This window comes from Babylonia areolata, chromosome 9 (assembly GCF_041734735.1).
Source record: "Babylonia areolata isolate BAREFJ2019XMU chromosome 9, ASM4173473v1, whole genome shotgun sequence".
Taxonomy (NCBI): domain Eukaryota; kingdom Metazoa; phylum Mollusca; class Gastropoda; order Neogastropoda; family Buccinidae; genus Babylonia; species Babylonia areolata.
Genome location: NC_134884.1, coordinates 36561409 through 36583908, shown reverse-complemented (window position 1 = coordinate 36583908; position 22500 = coordinate 36561409). Strand labels below are relative to the sequence as shown.

Here is a 22500-nt window from a genome sequence, read left to right as displayed (position 1 = left end):
TGGTGGTCTGGTACTTGGCGTCGAAGTTGCAGACAGGCTGAAGACAGCACTGACCAGACTGCTGAACCAGGGTGCACTGGGGAGGCAGGTTGTAATAGGTGGGGCACCTGTCACCAGATTGACACAAGTTTACACGTGGGCCAACAACCGCGAGCTATGATATAATCAGTGGTCCCTCCACTGCGATGCGAAGTCATTTTCAGCTCAGTCTTTTGAGAAGAGCTATGACTCTCAAGACAGGAGGCCAGATAAACGCAGGTTGTAATAGGTGGGGGACCTATCGCGAGATTGATACAATTTTGCAAGTGGGCCAACAGGAAAAAACTGAGAGCTATAATCTGACCAATGGTCCCTCCACTGCGATGCGAAGTCAATTTTAGCTCAGTCTTTTGCGGAGAGCTATGGCTCACTCAAGGCAGGAGGCCAGATACCATTGGCTTTGTGCTGCAGCCTTGGGGGGTCGGGGGGTGGGGGGGGGGGGGGGGGGGCAAGTTGGCCTTTGGGGACAATCCCCAGCGCCATCTGTTCTAAAATCCTCTTGGCTGAGAGAGTGGGGGATGTTGGGGATGTCACTTGGGCTAGACACTCTCCATTAAGAATCAAATTATTGTCCAGACAGTCGTGACAGCAGTTGCTTCCGGCACAGTTGTTCTGATGGTCATAGTCGGTCACGACTATCACACACACACACACACACACACACACACACACACCTCTCTGCCACTACAGACGATGGAAAGGGGGTGGAGGGTGAAGGGCGGATGTTGCATGATAAATAGCCTCCCAGTTCAATAGATGCGCGGGCCTGCTTGCGACTGAACCCCCTTCAGTGTTGTGCATACGCATACAGAAGAATGCACATGCTAAAGGTCATGTAATCCATGTTTGCGTCCGGTGGGTAATGGAAACAAGAACATTGTTTACCTCCGTAAGCGGTGTATGGCTGCCTACATGGCCCACGTAAAAGCCCACTCGTACACACGAGTGAACGAGAAAGTTGCAGCCCACGAATGAAGAAGAAGAAGAAGAAGAGAAATAAGAAGAGGAAGCAGAAGAAGAAGAAGTATGAAGGAGAAAAGTGGATTTGAATCGAATCGATTCTGGGAACTCACTTGTTGTAGCACTGGTAGTTTCCAGTCTCAGCGTTGATGCATTCGCAGTCGTAGGCACAGCCATCAGCCCACTGTTCGCCTTGGCTATACTGCTTGCCCTTGTAGAAACACTTGCCGACTGCAACACAGTCATAGTCTTCAATCTTCAAACTGGAAGGTCAGCCGTCATTACTGACTATTAATGACCTGTGTGCGCAGAGGCGTAAATACCTAGCTAAAACCTAAGTAGACCTATCTTTTCCTCCGGAGGGGGTGACAATGAGAAAGAGCATGTATACATGCTCCCTCCCACCGTTACTCGCAGCGTCCCTCCGGGGGAAAAAAAAGGGGGGGGGGAGGGGGCGGGGGGGACTAAACTGTGATCTTGTTCAGCTCCCTCTTGAAAGCTGCCAAGGAGGGAGCCTCTGCTGCTGTTGCAGGCAGGGAGTTCCAGACGGGGATGGTTGATGGGAAAAAACTGTATTTATAAGGGTCAGAGGAGGAGCTAAGATGGACAAATTTGTGTCGATGATTTGATCTTGTTCTGCGGATCCTTTCTTGAGAAATTTGTCAAAGGTAACAGAAAGGTTCACAGTCCTAGAACCATCGGAGCATTAAGTATACATTCCCACTGTGTCTTGGGCTTGCCGTTGGATTGCGCCTGGGACACAGTCTTCTCCTTCCACCCGTTCTTAACCTTCCCCAACCGAAAGTCAGATACCCATTTACATTCTGGGTGGATCGGAGCGAGGAACATCAGAGTAAAGTGCCTTCTTTTCCAAAGAACACGACACCATGCCAGAAATGATGGTTCGAACCCTTACAAACACTGGTGAACACTGTGATCAGAAATCCAACGCTTGATTTTGCTACGATGTCTATTATTATCATTATTATTATTATCATATTAAAATAATTTCTAGTTTCATTGATGTAACGTCTGTCTGTCAGTTTGTTGATGGACGATTTCTTCCTCGTTCTAAGTTTCCTGAGTATGGGATGCTATGTCAGGCTAATATATTGAACTCGTGCAATGATGTTCATTCGTGTTGTATTGCGTCATTTTTATGCACAACTGCATTTATATGAAGAAGAAGAAAAAGGCAGACAAAGACAGAGATAAAGAGAAATGGCTTTAAAAAAAAGTTATGTCGTGAATGATTGAATAAATGAATGAATGAATGAATAAAGGAAGGAAGAAAGGAGGGATGGAAGGACGCCAAAACAAATTCAACAAATAAAAAGATGAAAAATACTCACAGTATCCAACTCCGACGGTCTGGTCCGCTGAAAAGACAAAATCATTTTTGTTCACATTTTTTTTTACATCATTTTCATTAGTGGTAGTAGTAATTGTAGTTGCAGTAGCAGCAGCAGCAATATTAGTTGCAGCAGCAGCAGCAGCAGCAGAAGTTGCAACAGCAGCAACAGTAGTAGTAGCAGTAGAAAAGTAGTAGTGCAACAGCTAGTACTTCTATTGCCACGAGTTAATAATACATAATGAGGTTTGATTTATAGTTTCATGACTGTGTGTGTGTGTGTGTGTGTGTGTGTGTGTGTGTGTGTGTGTGTGTGTGTGTGTGTGTGTGTGTGTGTGTGTGTGTGTGTCTGTGTGTGTCTGTGCGTGTCTGTGTGTGTATGTGTGTGTGTGTGTCTGTGTTTGTGTCTGTGTCTGTGTCTGTGTGAGTGTGTGTGTAGGAGGAGTAACAATCTCGCTCCGTTTACGGAACTCGAACCCTGCTTTGGCGGATAGTTTACCACTAGACCATCGCTCTGACATACCGCAGAAGCCGCAGTATTTTCGGCAGTTGTCCATGGCCCATGGCTTGTAGGTGACACAGGAGCTCAGAGCGTAGGAGGCACAGTTGTCCAAGTTGTCCACACAGGGAGGAGGAATGGTGGGGATGGAGGCTGCGAAGAATAAGTGAATATATGAATATAGCTTTACATGTCTTTTGCATGTTGAAAAATATAACATTGATAACGATTTGCAGATTTATCAGGAGTATCTCTGTCCAGATAGTTAGTTATACAAGAACAGAACAACAACAACAACAACAACAACCAAACCAAACCAAACAAAAACAACAAAAGAAATATTGTGGACATAGTGTTAGGTTCGTTTCGGTGTTTTGTTGTATTGGTTTGTTTGTTTGTTTGTTCGTTAAATGGGGCTATACAGTTTCGAAGAAACGTTTCTGCTGTTGTTTAACTCTCTTTCTCTCTGTGAGTGTGTGTGTGTGTGTGTGTGTGTGTGTGTGTGTGTGTGTGTGTGTGTGTGTGTGTGTGTGTGTGTGTGTGTGTGTGTGTGTGTGTGTGTGTGTGAACAAACAAACAGACAAAAAAACCCATCTCTATCACCTGTACACACAGCTTCAAATAGTCATCAACGTCAGTAAGGTGGATAAGAAAGACATCCTCTATTCTATGGTCAGAGTCGCGTCAGTCAGTAAGTCAGTCAGTGTCAATCAATCAGTGACTCAGTCAGTCAATCAATCAATCAGTCTAGCACACCCAGCAAGGGGCTGCAGCAAGCACACTCACTGGCGCAGTATCCGCAATATCTGGGACAGTTGTCCTGGGCCCAGCGCACATAGTTGGTGCAGGAGGACGGGTCGTAGGAAGCGCAGTTAGGGATGGTATCCTGGCACGGGTCCACTCCTGGCGACTGGGTAGTCTGGGCTGGAACAACCACCACGACGACAAAACGATGATGATGACAACAACAGCAGCAACAACAACAGCAGCGGCAGCAACAACGACAACAGTAATGACAACAGCAATAATGACGATGACGACAACAGCAACAGCAATAACAATTATGACAATAACGGTGTTGAAGATGGTGAGCTAATGCCGGAAATAACAAAAGATAGGTCAAAATTGGTTGAGCTGAAACAACAAGAACAACAACAACAGCGACAACAACAACATTATCAAAACAACAACAAGAACAACTGCAAACGATGATGAAAATGGCGCGATATGTTTCATGGCATCGATATGGTCAAGGATGTTCCGAGCAAACTAGAACCTTTTAAATTGTTGCTGCTTCAGTGAGTGAGTGACATATGTTTATCCAGCTCCGATTAAGAGGGGTTGTATGTGGAGAAGGGGGCGTGGTGGATGCAGAAACTGAATGTCCTGAAACAATCCAAATAGAGATGTGCTGGTGTTGTACATTATTATAGTGTAAGAAGTGTTGTTTGCTCACAATACTTCGTGCTCGTTAGCATTCTACTGTGTGGTAAGGTATGGTGTGGTGCGATGACGTGTTGTGTAATGTGGTATTGTGTAGTGCATCGTATCGTATCCTATCGTATTGCATTGTATATGACTTACCACTTGGTGTGTACGGAGGAAGAGTGGCAGGGATAGCTGAAACACAGAGTGTGTACGAATTAGATTGACATAAAAAAGATAACCTACATATTCATATACATACCCCATACCCGTGTTCATTTTACACTCTGATATACCTCTTACACCACACCCTCGCAAAGGCTTAAAGTTATATACCTTTACTCCACCGTGGGCAACCAACTTCTGACTGCTGTTTAATAGAAACCGAAAGTTCCGATAACTTCCGGTTTCAAATATTGCATGAGACATACGTATTTCCATGAACTGGGAGTGTATTCCCTTGAAAGCGCCGAAACAGAAAATATGTAAACTAATTAAAATGCGAGGTACATATAAACGTTTTGTAAACAATACATGTTACATTTTAACGATTGAATCTAAAATCATACCTTCACAGATATAAAAAAAATATATATATATATACATATATATATATATTTATTTAACCCTTCTACTCCGTTGGGGCGGTGGTTTAGTGGGTAAAACGTCTGACTTAAGATCAGAAAACCCGGGATCGACGCCCGGTCGCTCCAACATTTTTTTTTTCTGCCTGTTTAAAACATGCAGCCCTTTTATCTCCCGATGTACACGGTCTTTGCGCCCGCACCAGCTAAAACTCACCGTCGCAAGTCTGCTATTGGCAGGAAAAGAGAGAGACTTGAATCCTTCCCACCTCCAACCACACACACCCACACCCCTTACAACTTCACCCACCCCCATCAACACACGTAAATACACCCACACTTAAGATTTTTTTTTATCCACACACACACACACACACACACACACACACAAAACCCTCACCATTGTAAGTCTGTTGCTGTAGGAAAAACGTGAATCCCACCTTCTTCCACACCCACATCCACACCACCCACACACCTACCCTTCCACCACCAAAGACCTACAACACAGAATTTCTATGTACGGTCATTGCATGTCCACAACCCAAAACCCACGAGTTTGTGATAGGGGAAAAAAAGATTTTCCTGAACTTGAAGACAAACTTATGGTCTGAAACATTAAACGCCTCCAATCAAAATTGAGTCTTGTGATACAACCTACATTTTTGTTGTTGTTTTGTTTTTTGTTTCCTTAACTTTCTCCATTTGTACTCGTAATTTTCAAAGCCTCATCAGTCTTCTTTTTTTTTTTTTTAATTTCACATTCTCTCTCTCTCTCTCCCTCTCTCTCTCTCTCACACACACACCACCACCACCACCACCACCCACAACACACACACACACACACACACACACACACACACACACACACACACAAACACACAACAACAACAACAACCATACTCTCACCATCACAAGTCTGCTGCTGGAACAGAGACTTGATCTCGCCCAGCTTGGAGAAATCGTCCACGGTGAAGACGTGACTGGAGTCGGGGTCGGTGGCGATCTCGTTCAGTTCGGATCGGGACACCCCGCTACCGACGCCCACGGCGAAGAGCGTCATCCCAGCCTTGCGAGCAGCATCGGCCTGGGCCCGCGTCTGGTCCGGGTGGTTGGATTTGCCGTCGGTGATGATGATGCCGATGTTAGGAACCCCTGGGCGGTCTCCGTTGTTCGCGTTGAACATGGAGTTCTTCAGGAACTGTAGGGCTCCGCCTTTGGGTTTGGGTTTTTTTTTTTGTTGTTGTTGTTTTTTTGGGGGGGTGGGGGGGGGGGGGGGGCGGTTGGGGGGTTAAAGGGTGTGGCGGGGTAAGGGTGGGGAGGAAGGAAGGAGTGATGATTAGACTCAGGAAACAGTTCTAGTTTATTTTTGTTGGTTGTCTAGGTTACAGAAATTCACTACTGCTGGCGACATGTTGCAGTCGTTAGAATGTAAAAAAAAAAAAAAAAAAAAAAAAAAAAAGTGAATAAATAAACTACATTTGAACAAGTCACGGGATCGTTTAAGATATCTATTATCATTACTGTGATGTTACCAGTGTAAGAACTTGCGTGAGTATATATATATATATATATATATACTTTAGCAGAAAACACACACACACACACACATACCCCACCCCACCCCAAACCACCCCACCCAACACACACACCCTCCAAAACTCCTCCACCTCTCTCTCTCTCTCTCTCTCTCTCTCTCTCTCTCTCATATCATGTATATCAACAGTGCATGCTGTCATTATTAGTTTCATATCTTTGTATCCCCTTTCAGGAGGGGCCATGGCCTAAACTGAATAAATTTCGTTTCGTTTCGTGTCGTTTCGTCTCTCTCTCTCTCTCTCTCTCTCTCTCTCTCTCTCTCTCTCTCTCTCTCGCTCTTTCTCTCTCTCTCTCACCAGTGTTGGTGCCTCCAGACTGGTACTTGATGTTGTTGATGGCAGTCAGCATCTGCTGCTTGTCGTTGTAGCGGTTGAGGTGGAACTCGGTGTAGGGCCTGGAGGAGAACTTCTCCACTCCTACGCGGATCTTGTCCTGGCCCACGTCCCAGTCCTTCACCAGGCTGTTGACGAAGGACAGCAGGAGCCTGAAGTTGCTGGAACCCACGCTGCCGGACGAGTCCAGCATGAAGGTGATGTCGGCCTTGGTGCCGCAGGCTGTGTGTGGTAAGGGAAAGAGAATTATTATCATTATTATTATTATTATTATCATCATTATTATCATTATTGTCAGCCTTGGTGCCGCAGGCTGTGTGTGGTAAGGGAAAGAGAATTATTATTATTATTATTATTGTTAGTGCGAGCCTTGGTGCCGCAGGCTGTGTGTGATAAGGGAAAGAGAATTATTATTATTATTATTATTATTATTATTATCATTATTGTCAGCCTTGGTGCCGCAGGCTGTGTGATGGGGAAAGAGAATTATTATTACTATCATTATCGTTATTATTATTATTATTATTATTATTAGCATCATTATCATTATTGTCAGCCTTGGTGCTGCAGGCTGTATGTGGGTAGGAGAGAAAGGACAGACAGACAAAAAGAGATGTAGACAGATATACAGATGTAGACAGACGGGAAAGAGAGAAAGAAGAGAGAGACAGAAAGAGATATAGACACACATACAGATGTAGATAGACGGGAAAGAGAGAAAGAGACAAACAAACATACAGAGTCAGTTAGATCGAGACTGAGTGAGTGAAAGACAGAGACAGAAACAAAACCAACAAAGAGAGAGGGAGAGAGAGAGAGACAGAGACAGAGAGATGCACGATTACAAGCCACACACACACACACACACACACACACACACACACACACACACACACACACACACACACACACACACAAACAAACAAACAAACAAACAAACGAAAAACAACAACAAACGCAACATATGTGTGGAGTGATGGCCTAGAGGTAACGCGTCCGCCTAGGAAGCGAGAGAATCTGTGCGCGCTGGTTCGAATCACGGCACAGCCGCCGAAATTTTCTCCCCCTCCACTAGACCTTGAGTGGTGGTCTGGACGCTAGTCATTCGGATGAGACGATAAACCGAGGTCCCGTGTGCAGCATGCACTAAGCGCACGTAAAAGAACCCACGGCAACAAAAGGGTTGTTCCTGGCAAAATTCTGTAGAAAAATCCACTTCAATAGGAAAAACAAATAAAAAAACTGCACACAGGAAAAAATACAAAAAAATGGGTGGCGCTGTAGTATGGCGACGCGCTCTCCCTGGGGAGAGCAGCCCGAATTTCACACAGAGAAATCTGTTGTGATAAAAAGAAATACAAATACAAATACAAATATACTCACATTGTTTCTGAGGAGTTTGTTGCACCTCTGTAAAGGAAAACCCCGAAGGAAACGAATGTTAGATTTCATGAAGGCGTAAATGAATGACTGAACAATATAAATAAATAATTGATATAAATACTATACAACCCCAACACCTAATAAAGTATTCTTGCACCTTGTAAGTGTGTTTATTGAATGGTGAAGCTTTGTGTTTTTGCTGTGAATGAAATGTCCTTTTCTTGATATTTTCAGGGTGTTTTTTTTTTTCCTTTTATATCGCTTTTTTATTACCAGGAAACGTGTCAACAATTTATCTTTTCAGACAGCAAAATATTCTTGTATGTTCTGTTTGTTTGTTTTTTGTTTGTTTGTTTGTTTGTTTGTTGTTGTTTTTTGTTGTTGTTGTTTTGTTTTGTTTTGTTTTTGTTTTTTGAGTGATGAAACTTGTGGTGTACTGTGGATGAAATATTTTTTAAAAAAAGAAAGAATTATGTTTCTGTTGTGTCGTGTGTGTGTGTGTGTGTGTGTGTGTGTGTGTGTGTGTGTGTGTGTGTGTGTGTGCGTGCGTGTGTGTGTGTGTGTGCGTGTGTTTGTGTGTGTGTGTGTGCGTGCGTGTGTGTGTGTGTGTGTGTGTGTGTGTGTGCTTGTGTGTGTGTGTGTGTGTGTGTGTGTGTATGTGTTCAATGTTGTTTTTTCATATATTTTTTTTTTATCAGCAAACGTGTCAACAACAACAATCATTTCTCTTTTAAGAGAGATAACAACAAAAGTATTCTTGTAAAGTTCCCCTCCCCTCCCCGCACCCGCACCCCCCACTCAACTCCCATACCACCCACGCCCTCCACGCCCCCTCCACGCCTCCCTCCTCCCCCTTTTCCTCTCCCTCCATCTCAGCACACACGCTCACGTTCGCAAGCCTTGGCGGCCAACAGGTTTTTGAGGGACTTGAGGGAATCGAAAGTGGCGGCCTTGTACACGTTCTGACTGTCGGGGTCAGACGCGATCGCGTTGAGCTCACTGTCGTCCACACCGTCGCCCACGCCGATAGCCAGCACGTGGATGCCTTTCAACAACGAACAAACAAACATATGATTATATAGACTGATTGAAAACGGATACAGCAACAACGAGCAAACAAACATATGATTATATAGATTGATTGAAAACGGACACAGCAACAACCGACCAACCAACCAACCACCAAATATATGATTATATAGATTGATTGAAACGGACACAGCAACAATGAACAAATAAACATAGGATTGTATTGATTGAAAACGGACACAGCAACAACCGACCAACCAACCAACCACCAAATATATGATTATATAGATTGATTGAAACGGACACAGCAACAGCTAACCAACAAATATATAATCATATAGATTGATTGAAACGGACATACAACAACTAACAAACACACATATATAATCATATAGACTGACTGAAACGGACATACAACAACTAACAAACATGTGGTGTGATCGAGGCGTTGGGTCCTTCGTATGACTCCACTTCAAAGACACTTGTAAATATGGCCGCCTGTCCCCGGTCACAGACCAAGCTCTAAAAGCTAAGCGCTTTGTAGAACACGAGGTCCTTAAATTTTCGCAACAAGCTGCCTACCTTGGGGGTAGAGCCGACTAGAGAGAGCTGCCTTTCTTTAGGCACTCATTATTCGTTTGCTTCATTTGGGACGTCATTCACATGTTAGTCTTTTGTGAACAACTGTGACTCTCAAACTAGGAGGGAATATTACACTGGCACTTGGTACTGCAGACTTGAGGTCCAGTTGACCTTTAGGAACCATACCAGCGCCGACTCTCCTAAAAGCCTCTTGGCCGAGAAAGTGAGGATGTAACCTGGGCAAGACATTCTCCACTAAAATCAAATTCTAGCCTAGATAGTCGGGACAGCGGTTGCCTCCTCTGCTGTTCTGATGGTCGTATATAAGTCGGACACGACTGACTATTGTACTCACCAGCATCTCTGGCTTTCTGGGCCGCGGCGGCGGTGTCGCCGGGATTGTTGGACCTGCCGTCAGTGACGACGACAGCGATCTTGGGCACTCCGGCGCGGTGTCCGGCAGCCGTGGTGAAACTCTGGGTGGCCAAGTTGGTCAGGGCGGGGCCAGTGTTGGTGCCGCCTCCGGTGTAACTGTTGGTTAACAAACAAAGAAGTGTGAAATTTTCTTTCATATGTGTGTGTGTGTGTGTGTGTGTGTGTGTGTGTGTGTGTGTGTGTGTGTGTGTGTGTGTATATATATATATATATATATATATATATATATATATATATACATACATATATTGCTCTTCCAAAAAAGCCAGCTATTCTTCCTTCCTTCCTTCCTCCCCCCTCCCCCACCGTCCTCCCTGCTTTTCTACTGCTTCTACTCTTTATCTGTGTCTGTATTTGCCTGTCTGTCTGTGTCTGTATGTCTCGATCTCTATCACTCTCTGTCTGTTTGTTTCTGTTTGTCTGTCTGTCTGTCTCTCCCATCCTCTCTCTCTCTCTCTGTTCAACACAAATGGAGGGGACACAGTCGGGGGAAATGAACATAATTTGGGAGGGGAACTAGGCAGGAGAAAACACAAACAAGTGATTATAACAGTGCACCACCACACCACACCACACCACACCGCACCGCACCACACCACACAACAACACTCACGGGATGTGATCCATAGCGTTGTTGATGGCCGCCTTGTCACCGAAGGTGCCCAGGGTGAACTCGGTGTTGAAGGAGGTGGAGAAGGTGTCCACGCCCACCTGCACGTCGTCAGGGCCGATGTCGAAGTTGGAGGAGACGTCCTTGACGAAGCTCAGCATCTTCTCGAAGTTGCCTTGCTGCACGCTTCCGGACTTGTCCAGCAGGAAGACAATGTCGGCTCTTCCGCCGCAGTCTGTTGTTGTGTGGGGTGTAGGAGAAAGGGCAGATGATGGTGAGCAGTGGAAGGGACAATACAATACAATACAATACAATACAATACAATACAATACATCTTTATCAATCCGATTGGAAATTGCATCTGCATTCAAAGACTCGTCACTCACACCAATCAGTCTCTCAGCCAAAAGTCTAAGAGTCTAACACACACACACACACAGATATAGATATATATATATATATATATATATATATATATATATATATATATATATGAACATAGCAAAGTTTTGACTTTAACGTGAAAAGATTGAATTAAAATATCAAAGTGATAAAAGCTTAACAACTTGCTTTATAACACGATAAGAAAAATTATAACATGTATTTTAAAGAAAACTATGAAGCGCTATTGCGCTATTTCCGCGGTGGGGCGGAGGGCGTGAGGGGGGGATGGTAGGGGATGGTGGGGGGGCCGAGGGGGAGAGGGGTTTGGGTCTTTGTCTGGGATGACTCTGTGTGTGTGTGTGTGTGTGTGTGTGTGTGTGTGTGTGTGTGTGTGTGAGAGAGAGAGAGAGAGAGAGAGAGAGAGAGAGAGATGGAGGGAAGGGGAGAAACAGACGAACAGAGACACAGAGGGACGGACTGACAGAAAGAAAAAGACTCTCAAAAGATGCTCTGTACACTCATTTCGTCTCTTCTATAGCGTTTTCCAACTTTATTAAAGAAATATCGTGATAATACTTACTGGAAGTCTGAGCAGGAGTAACCATTGCCATTGTTGGTTTCACTGGAACAACACAAATAATAATAATGATAGTAATAATAGTAAGAAGAAGGAGAATAACAATAACAACAATTAGAAGAAGAAGAAGAATTGTGGTTATTATAATATTGACAACGACAATGATTAAGCAGTAATTGTTTTGTTGAACTTAATTGAGTTACAAACAAAAAAAAAAACAAAAAAAACACAACCCAGAAGCAAATTGTAAAAACAGAGATTGTTTGAGCTCTCTGATTCACATTTGTACACACACACACACACACACACACACACACACACACACACACACACACCATCGCAAGCCTTCTGCTGCAGGGAAGCCTTGATGAGGTTGAGGGCGTCGAAGCTGTCGACGATGAAGACGTGCTGGTTGTCGGGGTCCGTGGCGATATCCTCCAGCTCAGACTGCCTGGGGCTGCTTCCCACACCGATAGCGAACACAGTCACGCCCTTGGCCCTCAGCCTCTGGGCCTCATGAGCCGTCGCCGCGGCGTCGTGCGACCGTCCGTCCGTGATCACGATGGCGATCTTGGAAGCGTTGGGTCTGAGGGTAAAGAAACGAAACAAAAGGAACATTTTTTTTTTTTCAAGGGAGGTAAAAATGGGTGGGCGCTGACAGTGTTGCGACGCGCTCTCCTTTGGCAGGTCTAGAGGAGCATGAATTTCACACAGAGAAATCATTTGTGACGAAAAGAGTAATACAATACAATACAATACAATACAATAGGTGAATAAGCACTAAAAGATATTATTTCGAGGGTGTAAAAGAATAACCACAAAAACGATAGTTTATTTCAAGGGGGTACATGAATAAGCACTAAAATGATAATTTATTTCAATGGGGGAAAAAAAAGGAGGAATCTTGTATGAACAGTTTTGCGTAAGCAGGTGCCCTAACGACTCTGCTCTTCATCTATATGCCTCTCGTTTGATCTGAAGCGCTTGCTTATTTATTACTCGAGTCATTTGGGTTTGTAAAGTGCTGAGAGCTTGCGCTCCTGCTCGCATCATGGCGCTATATACAAAAGATGAGTCATCATTATTATTGCTGTTTGTTAATTATGATTATGATTCTTCTGATTTTGACCACATACCTGGCACCGTTGGCGGCAGTGAAGCTGACGTCAGTGGCGTACTGAAGACCGGCGTGAGTGTTGGTGGGAGACATGTTGGTGAAGACCGCATGCGACACGGCATTCTCGATGTCCTGAACACCACACCACACAACCATCATATGATGATAATGACAATAACAAAAACAACAATAATAATTTATAATAAAAGTAATAATAATTATCATTATTATTATTATTATTATATAAACAGTCGAGTGGTTAAGGCGTTGGACTTGATATTAATCATCATCATCATCATCATCATGGTGAAAGCATTTATAATCATAGCACTGAATCTTGTGCAAAGACAATCCAAACCGCATGCACAGCTCCAGTGAGTTTTCTGTAGGAGGTTTGTGAATGGAAATCTTCATTCTTTTGTAGAGATGGAAAAAACAAACAAACAACTTCATCGTATGATTCTTTTTTTTTCTTTGGGGATGTGGGGAGGGATTAAGTCTTAATGGCATTGACATTTTACACACACACACACACACACACACACACACACACACTAATAATAATAATAATAATAATAACAATGATAATAACCAAACGTAAACAACGAAATGAATTTGCTAAACGCATGAAACTTGGGTGGTTTGGTGTTCGTGTCAGTGGTGCTGCATGCATTGTCTTGAACCCATCCACAACCAACGACGTGTATATACCCTATACCCTATTCTCCTATACCTGTTTGTTGCTGAAGGTGTTGAGGTGGAACACGGACTCGGCCTTGCCGGTGTAGGTGAACATGCCGACCTGCACGTCGTCGGGCCCGATCTGGAACCCGTGCACGGTGTCTCGGATGAAGTCCTTCATCTTGTTGAAGTTGGCGGCGCCCACGGATTTGGTGGCGTCCACAACAAACACGATGTCAGCGGGATTCACTCCGCACCCTGTAAGAGTGTGTCGTAAAAAGGAAAAAAAATTAATTAAAAAAGAAGAAGCTAAGTTATTCAGTCTATTGTGAATGCAAATGCGAATTGTTTATTCATCAGGCCATGGCCCCTCGTGAAGGGGTAATAATAATAATTATTATTATTATTATTGTTAGAAAATATTTAGAACAAAATCAGGTTTCAACAAAATAATAACGAGAAACAATAGTTTATTCAGTCTATTGTATACCAGTGTGTGTGTGTGTTCGTCTGTCATTACTTGTTAGTGTAGGGCTCAGCGCTTGGCCTAAATCAGAGACTGGAATCAGTTTACCGTGCTAGGCCAACAGCAAAGTGAGAACTGTTAGTATGATCAATGGTTTCTCCACTGCGATGGGGATTCGTTTACAGCTTTCTGTTTTGTGAAGGACTCTGCCTCTCAAAGCAGAAGGCAAGGTTGCACTGGCTCTTAGTGCTGCAGTCTTGTGGGGGGGACAAGCTGGCTTTTGAGAACATCCCAATGCTCACTGTCATGAAGTCCTCTTGGCCGAGAGAGTGGGGATGTAATTTGGGTAACTCGGAAGCTCACAACTTTAATCAAATTCTAGTCCAGATAGTCGGGACAGCAGTTGCCTCTTCAGGTCACGACTGACTGTCATATATGCATACATACATACATACACACTTGTCTTAATGTGCATTTAAACGTATGTCTTTGGGTACACACAAGTGGTTGCGATGCCTCTGCAGACACGTTGTGTGAGCGTGTATGCGTTATGTGAGTTATTGTACTCCATGTTATTCAGTTCAGTATTTTACCTGTGTAGCATGCTGTGTTTATGTTCATTTTGGCCATGTGCCCCCAGCGTTTTGTTGTTTTGGGTTTTTTAACATAAAGACTACTCTGATTTTGACTGATCCGACACCAGATCTTAAATGAGGACCATGGATATCTACATTCTGCTGTTAATGTGTGTGTGTGTGTGTGTGTGTGTGTGTGTGTGTGTGTGTGTGTGTGTGTGTGTGTGTGTGTGAAATTGTCAAAAGAATTAAATTGAAACGAAATCATACTAGTGAACGAGTTACTATTCTTGTCCTTTAATTTTCAAAATTTCTCCCAGGACCATTTCTGTAAAAAGCAAAGAAGCAAACCTTTTTCATTTTAAACACAAAATAACTGAAATAGCCTAATTTGAGTAACTAATATCATGAGCAACGAAATCTATAAATAAATAAAAAATTAATCTGAAACATGAATCTTCAACAAACCCTGAATAACCTGACAGATGCTAATCTATTGGTCCATAAACTTGATGATACATAACCTAAACTTTGTTCGTGTTCTATATTAAGGTATGTGAATAGTACCACTGAATCCCTAGGCGAATGCTGTATACAAAGACATCACGAATGCATGTCCTTTTAACCCCTTGAATACTGTAAAGAGTTGTCATCATCCCTCTATAGTTCGCGATGTCGCGTCACCCCACAGACTTGCGCGTTGATGACGGAGACAGAAAACAGAACAGCTCCAACAATGAAAGAACTCAAAAGTCACAGGTTCATCGTGACCTCCAGCGAAACCAAAGTGACTAAAGGCACAGACTGAAACGTAATGCACTTTATGATAACCTTTTGTCCTCCAAATCTGTGGGTGAGATATAACTCGAGATATAAATTTATAACATTTTGTATCTCAGCCTTATCTGTCTCTCCATCGTCTGACCCCTTCCCGCATTCAAAGGCCTACATACTTGCGCATGCGTGTACGCACACGCGTCACGATCCTTTATGACAGTTGCTGCTGTGACCGCTGATAGCAAACGACCCGAATCTCTTCCCAACTCTCCCTCTCTCTTTCACAAACACTGAAATCCCCCCCCCCCTCCCCCGCTCTCTCTCCCTCTCAATATCATCAAGATAAAATTTTCAGTTCCAAGGAGTCGTATCATCCTGGAGAGAACCGTATACGCTACAACAACATCTGCTGTTAAAAAGGAAAAAAGAGAGAGAGAAAAAGAAAGAAGCTGCAGCAAATACTTAATCTTTGCATAAACATAACATACTGACAAGTCATGAGATAGTGTGTGTGTGTGTGTGTGTGTGTTTTCGAGATACTGAAAGATGGACAGACAAAGTTAAAAGAGGTGGAGGAATGCTGCTATAATGTGATGTACGTAAGATGTGTACAATATATATATGTATATATATATATATATATATATATATGCAGGCAAATCGATGTATGTAGTGTGTGGTAAGGTAAAGTGATGCAAGGTAAGCACAGAAAAAAAACGATGTCCGGTTACACAGGTAAAGTGATATCAGGGCAACACAGGTAAAGTGTGATGTCAGGTGATACTGGTAGGTAAAGCCAGGTAATACAAGCGATGTCGGTAAAACAATTAATAAAAGTGATGTCAGGTAGCACAGGTATAAAAAAAAACAACAACCCAAAACAAAAAAACAAACAAACAAAAAAGATAAACAACATCAATGTAATGTGAAGAGGAATAGAACCCCAGGGATGATGGCAGCACCCCCTGGGGGAGGGGGGTGGTGGTCTTTTGCACCCCTTCTCTCTACCCTCACTGTCCCCCCCCCCCCTTCCTGTTCAGGCACGATGCAAAGAAGAGAAAAACAACAACAACAACAACTAATTACTCTACCTTCGTAAAGGAGTTTGGACGAACAACAGTGATAATAACATTCAAAGATACCTGCCCCCTACAGTCGGGGAAAGAGGAGGGGAGGTAAGCGAAAACACAAAGAAAGAATGAATTTCTCTTGTTGCGATGATAAAGTACTCGGCTCTCTGTAAACAAACAAAACAAAACAAAACAAAAACACAATAAAAAAAAAAAACCCACCGGGGATGGGGGTGGTGGTGGTGGCCGAGGTGGTGGTGGTGGTGGGCGGGGGCTGGGTGGGGCAGGCCTTGGTGTTGCACGTGCGGGTCTCGCGGTCGTGGCCCGTGCAGTCGGCTCCGCCGTTGGCCGGGGCGGGGTCGGTGCAGGTCCTCTCCCTGTACTGGGTGCCACCTCCGCAGGACTTGGTGCAAGGGCTGAAGAACCCCCACGGGCTCCAGTTCCCAGGGACTGGTGAAAGTTGGTGGTGGTGGTGGTTATTTTTTTGTTATTGTTGGTTATTGGTTGTTGTTGGTGGTGGTGGTGATGATGGTGGTGGTGGTGGTGGTGGCGGTAGTGGTGGTCGTGGTGATGGTTGCGGTGATGGTGATGGTGGTGGTGGTGGTTGTTAATGTTATCGGTGTTGTTGTTGCTGTTGGTGGTGTTGTTGATGCTGGTGTTGGTGTTGGTGGTGGTGGTGGTGGTAGTGGTAGTGGTGGTGATGGTGGCAGTAGTGGTGGTGGTGGTAGTGGTAGTGGTGGTGATGGTGCTGGCTGTGGTGATGGTGATGGTGGTGGTGGTGATAGTGGTGGTGGTGGTGATAGTGGTGGTGATGGTAGCGGTAGTGGTGGTGGTGGTGGTGATGATGATGCCATGCCGTTTGTGTGTGTGTGTGTGTGTGTGTGTGTGTGTGTGTGTGTGTGTTTTCTGTCTGTCTGTGTGTGTCATAATAATACGTAAAATTAATTCCTGGCTTTGTTATAAAGATCCGTGCGTTTAAATCAATTAAAAAAAAAAAACTAAACAAGAAACACAACTCACTAGCACAAGCGGTCACTCAAACAAAAAAAACACAACTCACTAGCACAAGCGGTCACTCAAACAAAAAAAAACACAACTCACTAGCACAAGCGGTCACTCAAACAAAAAAAACACAACTCACTAGCACAAGCGGTCACTCAAACAAAAAAAAACACAACTCACTAGCACAAGCGGTCACTCAAACAAAAAAAAACACAACTCACTAGCACAAGCGGTCACTCAAACAAACAAACAAAACACAACTCACTAGCACAAGCGGTCACTCAAACAAAAAAAACACAACTCACTAGCACAAGCGGTCACTCAAACAAAAAAACCACAACTCACTAGCACAAGCGGTCACTCAAACAAAAAAAACACAACTCACTAGCATAAGCGGTCACTCAAACAAAAAAAAACACAACTCACTAGCACAAGCGGTCAATCAAAAAACACAACTCACTAGCACAAGCGGTCACTCAAACAAAAAAAAACACAACTCACTAGCACAAGCGGTCACTCAAACAAAAAAAACACAACTCACTAGCACAAGCGGTCACTCAAACAAAAAAAACACAACTCACTAGCACAAGCGGTCACTCAAACAAAAAAAAACACAACTCACTAGCACAAGCGGTCACTCAAACAAAAAAAACACAACTCACTAGCACAAGCGGTCACTCAAACAAAAAAAAACACAACTCACTAGCACAAGCGGTCACTCAAACAAAAAAAACACAACTCACTAGCACAAGCGGTTCTCTTCAGCGTGGCCTGGATGTTATCCAGAGCATCGAAGTTGGTGACAGTGAACACGTTCTGTGGCTTGGAAGCGATGGCCTCCAACTCAGCATGGTCCAGGTTGCTTCCCACGCCCACCGCGAACACGTTCACGTTGGACTTGTGCAATTCTGAAGAGAGCATCACACACACACACACACACACACAAAAGTATATATCATTAGAAAGCTAAAACACAAAGCTAGAAAAGCCCAGGAATGGTATGCGTGTTGAAAGAAACACAAGAAGAAGAGAGAGGACCAGTAAAAGAAAGAAACATCATTAGGAAACTAAAACACAAAGCCAGAAAGACCACGAGTGGTATGAGCTTTGTAGAGGAGCAGAAGAAGAAGAAGAAGAAGGAGGACCAACACACACACACACACAAAAAAATCATTAGAAAACTAAACATAAAGCAAGTTAAGCCCATGAATGTAAGTGTGTTGAGAGAAGCAGAAGAGGGAGACAGAGGAAAAACAACAACAACAAAAAACATTAAAAAAACATTAGAAATCAAAACACGAAGCTAGAAAAGCCTACTGATGGTATGTGTGTTGAAAGAGGGATAAGGAGCAGAGGCAGAATAAGAATGAAGGAGGAGGAGAAAAGAAGAAGAAGAAGGAGAAGGAGGAGGAGGAGAAAGAAAGAAAGAAAGAAAGAAGAAGAAATAACACGAAACGGTTGTTAAAAAAAAAAAAATAAATAAGAGCAAAATTACTGCTTTAAGTTTGCATCCAGCACTCTGGTCACAAACACGTAATAAAAAAAAAAGGGGGGGACAATAAACACATGCACAGGACATATTTCTAGGGAGAGAAAAAAGAAGGCGAAGAAGAAGAACGACAACAACAGAAGAAGAAGAACAACAACAGCAAAAATTTATTCCGAATCTGATTCTGGTTTCTGATTTAGAAGAACAAGAAAGAAGTCTTGGGGGAGGGTCAACTGCGGTGGGTGTGTGTGTGTGTAGGGGGGCGGGGGGGGGGAGAGTCCTAGGGAGTGACACTTTACTAATTCATCAATCAATTAAAGAATCGATTGATTAGTAAATTTATTGATTAACGGATTAGAAATCAAAGCGAAACAGAAGACTGACCAGCCGCCTGCTGCAGAGTGGACTGCTTGTTGTTGGACCGTCCATCGGTAACCACGATCAGGATGTTAGCCACACGGTCTCTGTCGCCGTGAGCCTGTTGGTAAAAAGAGGCAAGAAAACAATGTAAGTATCAGTATTTGCTATAAGAAGGTGTCAGAGCGTCCGGACAGATCCATATACGCTACACCACTAAAAAACAAATGGGGGGTTGGGGGGGGTGGGGGTGCGGGGTGCCTGACCTACGCTTAATCTGGCCTTGAGAGCTGCCTGTCCTAGGTTTGTATAAAATATTAACGTAATAGTGAAAAATAAAACAATAAGACAACATAAACGTTAAGTAAATACATTAAACTATGGTGAATGGGAAAACATAGGGCAATGTAAAGGCAAGGCAAACTTTGTTTTCGCTTTACAACTCATTGAGGGGTACTAGTGGAGAGAATGATATCATAAAAAGAAATTCTTCGATACCGTAATGTCATGTCCACACACCCACACCCACACACACTATACTCTGTGTGTGTGTGTGTGTGTGTGTGTGTGTGTGTGTGTGTGTGTGTGTGTGTCTGTCTGTCTGTCTGTCTGTCTGTCTTCCCATTCACCCAAACACAACTCCTACCACCTTCCATACTCACACTTTCACCCCCTATCCACTACTGCACAAAACCAATACCACCACCACCACCACTACCTCTACACACACAAATCCCTCCTCCACTTGACATTTGGAAAGGTGTTTATCGAATGAACTGCAGGGATATATAATCACCAAGTGTGAAGTTGTCATTCTTCTCAATTGATGTGTCATGTAGAATGTAGAATGGAAATGCCACGGTGATAATGATGATGGTGTTCAAATAGTAAATCTAACCTTCGATGCAAAGTGGAGAACATAAAAAAAGAAGTTAAGGAAAAAATAATTCTTTGGCTCTATCTTCCTATAAGTCTTCTGGCAAACAACGATAATGATGATAATGACGTTCAAATACGAAAATGTAACCTTCCATGCAAAGAAGAGAAAAAATAAACTCAACAACTAATTACTCTACCTTCGTAAAGGAGTTTTAACGAACAACAGTGATGATGATATTCAAAGAGAAAATGTAACCTTCGATTTCCCCCGAAAACGAAGTATGGCTGCCTACATGGCGTGGTAAAAACGGTCAAACACGTAAAAGCCCACTCGTGTACGTACGAGTGAATGTGGGAGTTGCAGCCCACGAACGAAGGAGAAGAAGAAGATAACCTTCGATGCAAAGAGGGACCCCCCCCCCCACCCACCCACCCCCCCCCCAAAAAAAAGGAAAGAAAGAAAAAGTTGTAGTGTTTTTTTATATTTTTTTATATTAATCTTTTACCTTTGTAAAGGCGTTCTGGCGAACAAACTGCAGGGCTTCTCCAGTGTGTGTGCTACCGGCGGGATACTTGATTCCGTTGATAGCCGTCAGCAAGGAGCTCTTGGTTGTGTGGTCGTTCAACCAGAACTCATTGCGTGGGTGTGTGTCGAAAGTGGACACCCCAATGTTGACAGCGTTGGGTCCGATGTCGAAACTGTTGGTGAACTTGGTGACGAAATCCTTCACCTTGTTAAAGTTGCCTGGAGTCACACTACCAGAGGTGTCCAGCAGGAATTCGATGTCTGCGGGGTTTGTGCCGCAGCCTGCAAAGCAAGATCATTGTACTTTATGACTCAACAGAGTTGATGAGAATAATTATAGCCACGTTGTCATTGTCACTGTCATCGTTGCAATCTGCTGCGTCAGTGCTGGTGCTGCAGTGGACTGCATCTCAGTGAACAGCGTTTTGGCAGCGAACTCAGGAGAGACACTACTCTGTTGTGGTCCTAAAACCTCCGCATTGGAAACTGGATTGAACTGAATGTCTATATATATTGTGGTATTGTATTGTATTGTATTTCATTGTTTGGTATTATATTGTATTGTATTGTATTGTATTGTATTGTATTGTGTCTTTTTTTCTCTCTCTCTGCATGGAGCTGCTCGCCATCGGAAGAACGAGACGCCACATTGCAATGCCTCCCTTTTTTCTGCCAGCAAGTGTATTTGTTTTACCATCATAAAGGATTTTCCCAACAGAACTTTGCCAGGGACAACCTCTCTTGTTGCCGTTGGTTCTTTTACATGGGCGAAGTGCATGCTACCCACGGGACCTCGCGGTTTATCGTCTCATCCGAATGACTAGTGTCCAGACCACCACTCAAGGCCTTGTGAAAGGGGGGCGGGGGTTGGTGTGTGGTTGGGGGAGACGATTCTGGAAAGCGTGGGATTCGATGCCGCTCGCTCAGATTCTCTCGCTTTATAGACGGACAGAATCACCACCAGGTCAATACTCCACATATACACCAACGTATGGCCGTGGAAATTGGGGTGTTGTCGAAAGTTGCTAATCATTAAATACACTGGTCATAAATAATCACCAATGAACAAACAACATTGCAGAATAGACTGGGGAAACCATCAACAGAGACCCAGTCTTTAGTGCAGCGTATCGATGATTCTTCACCACTGAATTAAATCAAATAAACAGATGATTAATAGATACGTACAGAATGGAAGAAAGAAAAGGAACAAAAGTAAACATGAAGTTCGAGTTTTCTTTTTGAAACAGAATAAAACAATTAGAACAAATTATAGCAAAATGAAACAGCAAAAAAAAAAAAAAAAAAAAGAAAAAAAAAGAAGCAAATCAGATAATATATGACAGAACAGCCTAACACGAATTAAAGTTCAAGTAAAACATAATCCAAAACAAACACAAAAAGACAGCGACAACAACAACAACAACAACAAAAACAAAAACATAACATCCCATAAAACAGAACAACACACACACTCGAAAAAAAAAAGAAAAAAAAAAGTGTTCTGAACCGAACATAAAACGCAAAATGTAAAATGATAAAATGAAATGAAATGAATTTTTTTTTTTAATATAAAAAAATATAACACCAGCCTTCCTCGCACACACTTACTTGGAGACGGAGTGGTGTGGGCCCCTTGGACCTGAGCACTGGGCGCCAGAAGGGCCAGAGCCAGCAGTATCGCCAACCCGTACATGATGGCAACGACTTGAGTGTGTCCGTCTGCGATTGGACCTGGCAGCACAGGGTCCTTAAGTACCCTGCGCCTGTGGTCA

The 22500-nt window shown here is 43.4% G+C and overlaps 1 protein-coding gene and 1 non-coding gene across 2 annotated transcripts in view; one reads left to right on the top strand and one right to left on the bottom strand.

Annotated features, from left to right (window-relative positions):
* LOC143285629 (uncharacterized) overlaps positions 1–22421 on the bottom strand; it is a 43680-nt gene extending 21259 nt beyond the window's left edge. The window contains exons 1-21 of the mRNA XM_076593027.1: positions 22337–22421; positions 20706–21007; positions 19348–19441; positions 18218–18382; positions 16695–16922; positions 13637–13842; positions 12923–13035; positions 12124–12372; positions 10829–11101; positions 10136–10311; positions 9059–9214; positions 8179–8196; positions 6751–7026; positions 5754–6070; positions 4611–4674; positions 4434–4469; positions 3636–3773; positions 2874–3002; positions 2352–2378; positions 1113–1230; positions 1–107 (exon numbers count right to left, since the gene is read on the bottom strand). The exon at positions 1–107 is cut by the window's left edge and continues 33 nt beyond it. Coding sequence (XP_076449142.1) covers positions 1–107; positions 1113–1230; positions 2352–2378; positions 2874–3002; positions 3636–3773; positions 4434–4469; positions 4611–4674; positions 5754–6070; positions 6751–7026; positions 8179–8196; positions 9059–9214; positions 10136–10311; positions 10829–11101; positions 12124–12372; positions 12923–13035; positions 13637–13842; positions 16695–16922; positions 18218–18382; positions 19348–19441; positions 20706–21007; positions 22337–22421 — 3277 coding nt within the window. The remainder of the gene's footprint in view (positions 108–1112; positions 1231–2351; positions 2379–2873; positions 3003–3635; positions 3774–4433; positions 4470–4610; positions 4675–5753; positions 6071–6750; positions 7027–8178; positions 8197–9058; positions 9215–10135; positions 10312–10828; positions 11102–12123; positions 12373–12922; positions 13036–13636; positions 13843–16694; positions 16923–18217; positions 18383–19347; positions 19442–20705; positions 21008–22336) is intronic.
* Positions 4916–4987, top strand: Trnal-uaa (transfer RNA leucine (anticodon UAA)). The gene has a single exon. It is a non-coding gene; the product is annotated as a tRNA-Leu (tRNA).
* Positions 22422–22500: the final 79 nt, after the last annotated feature.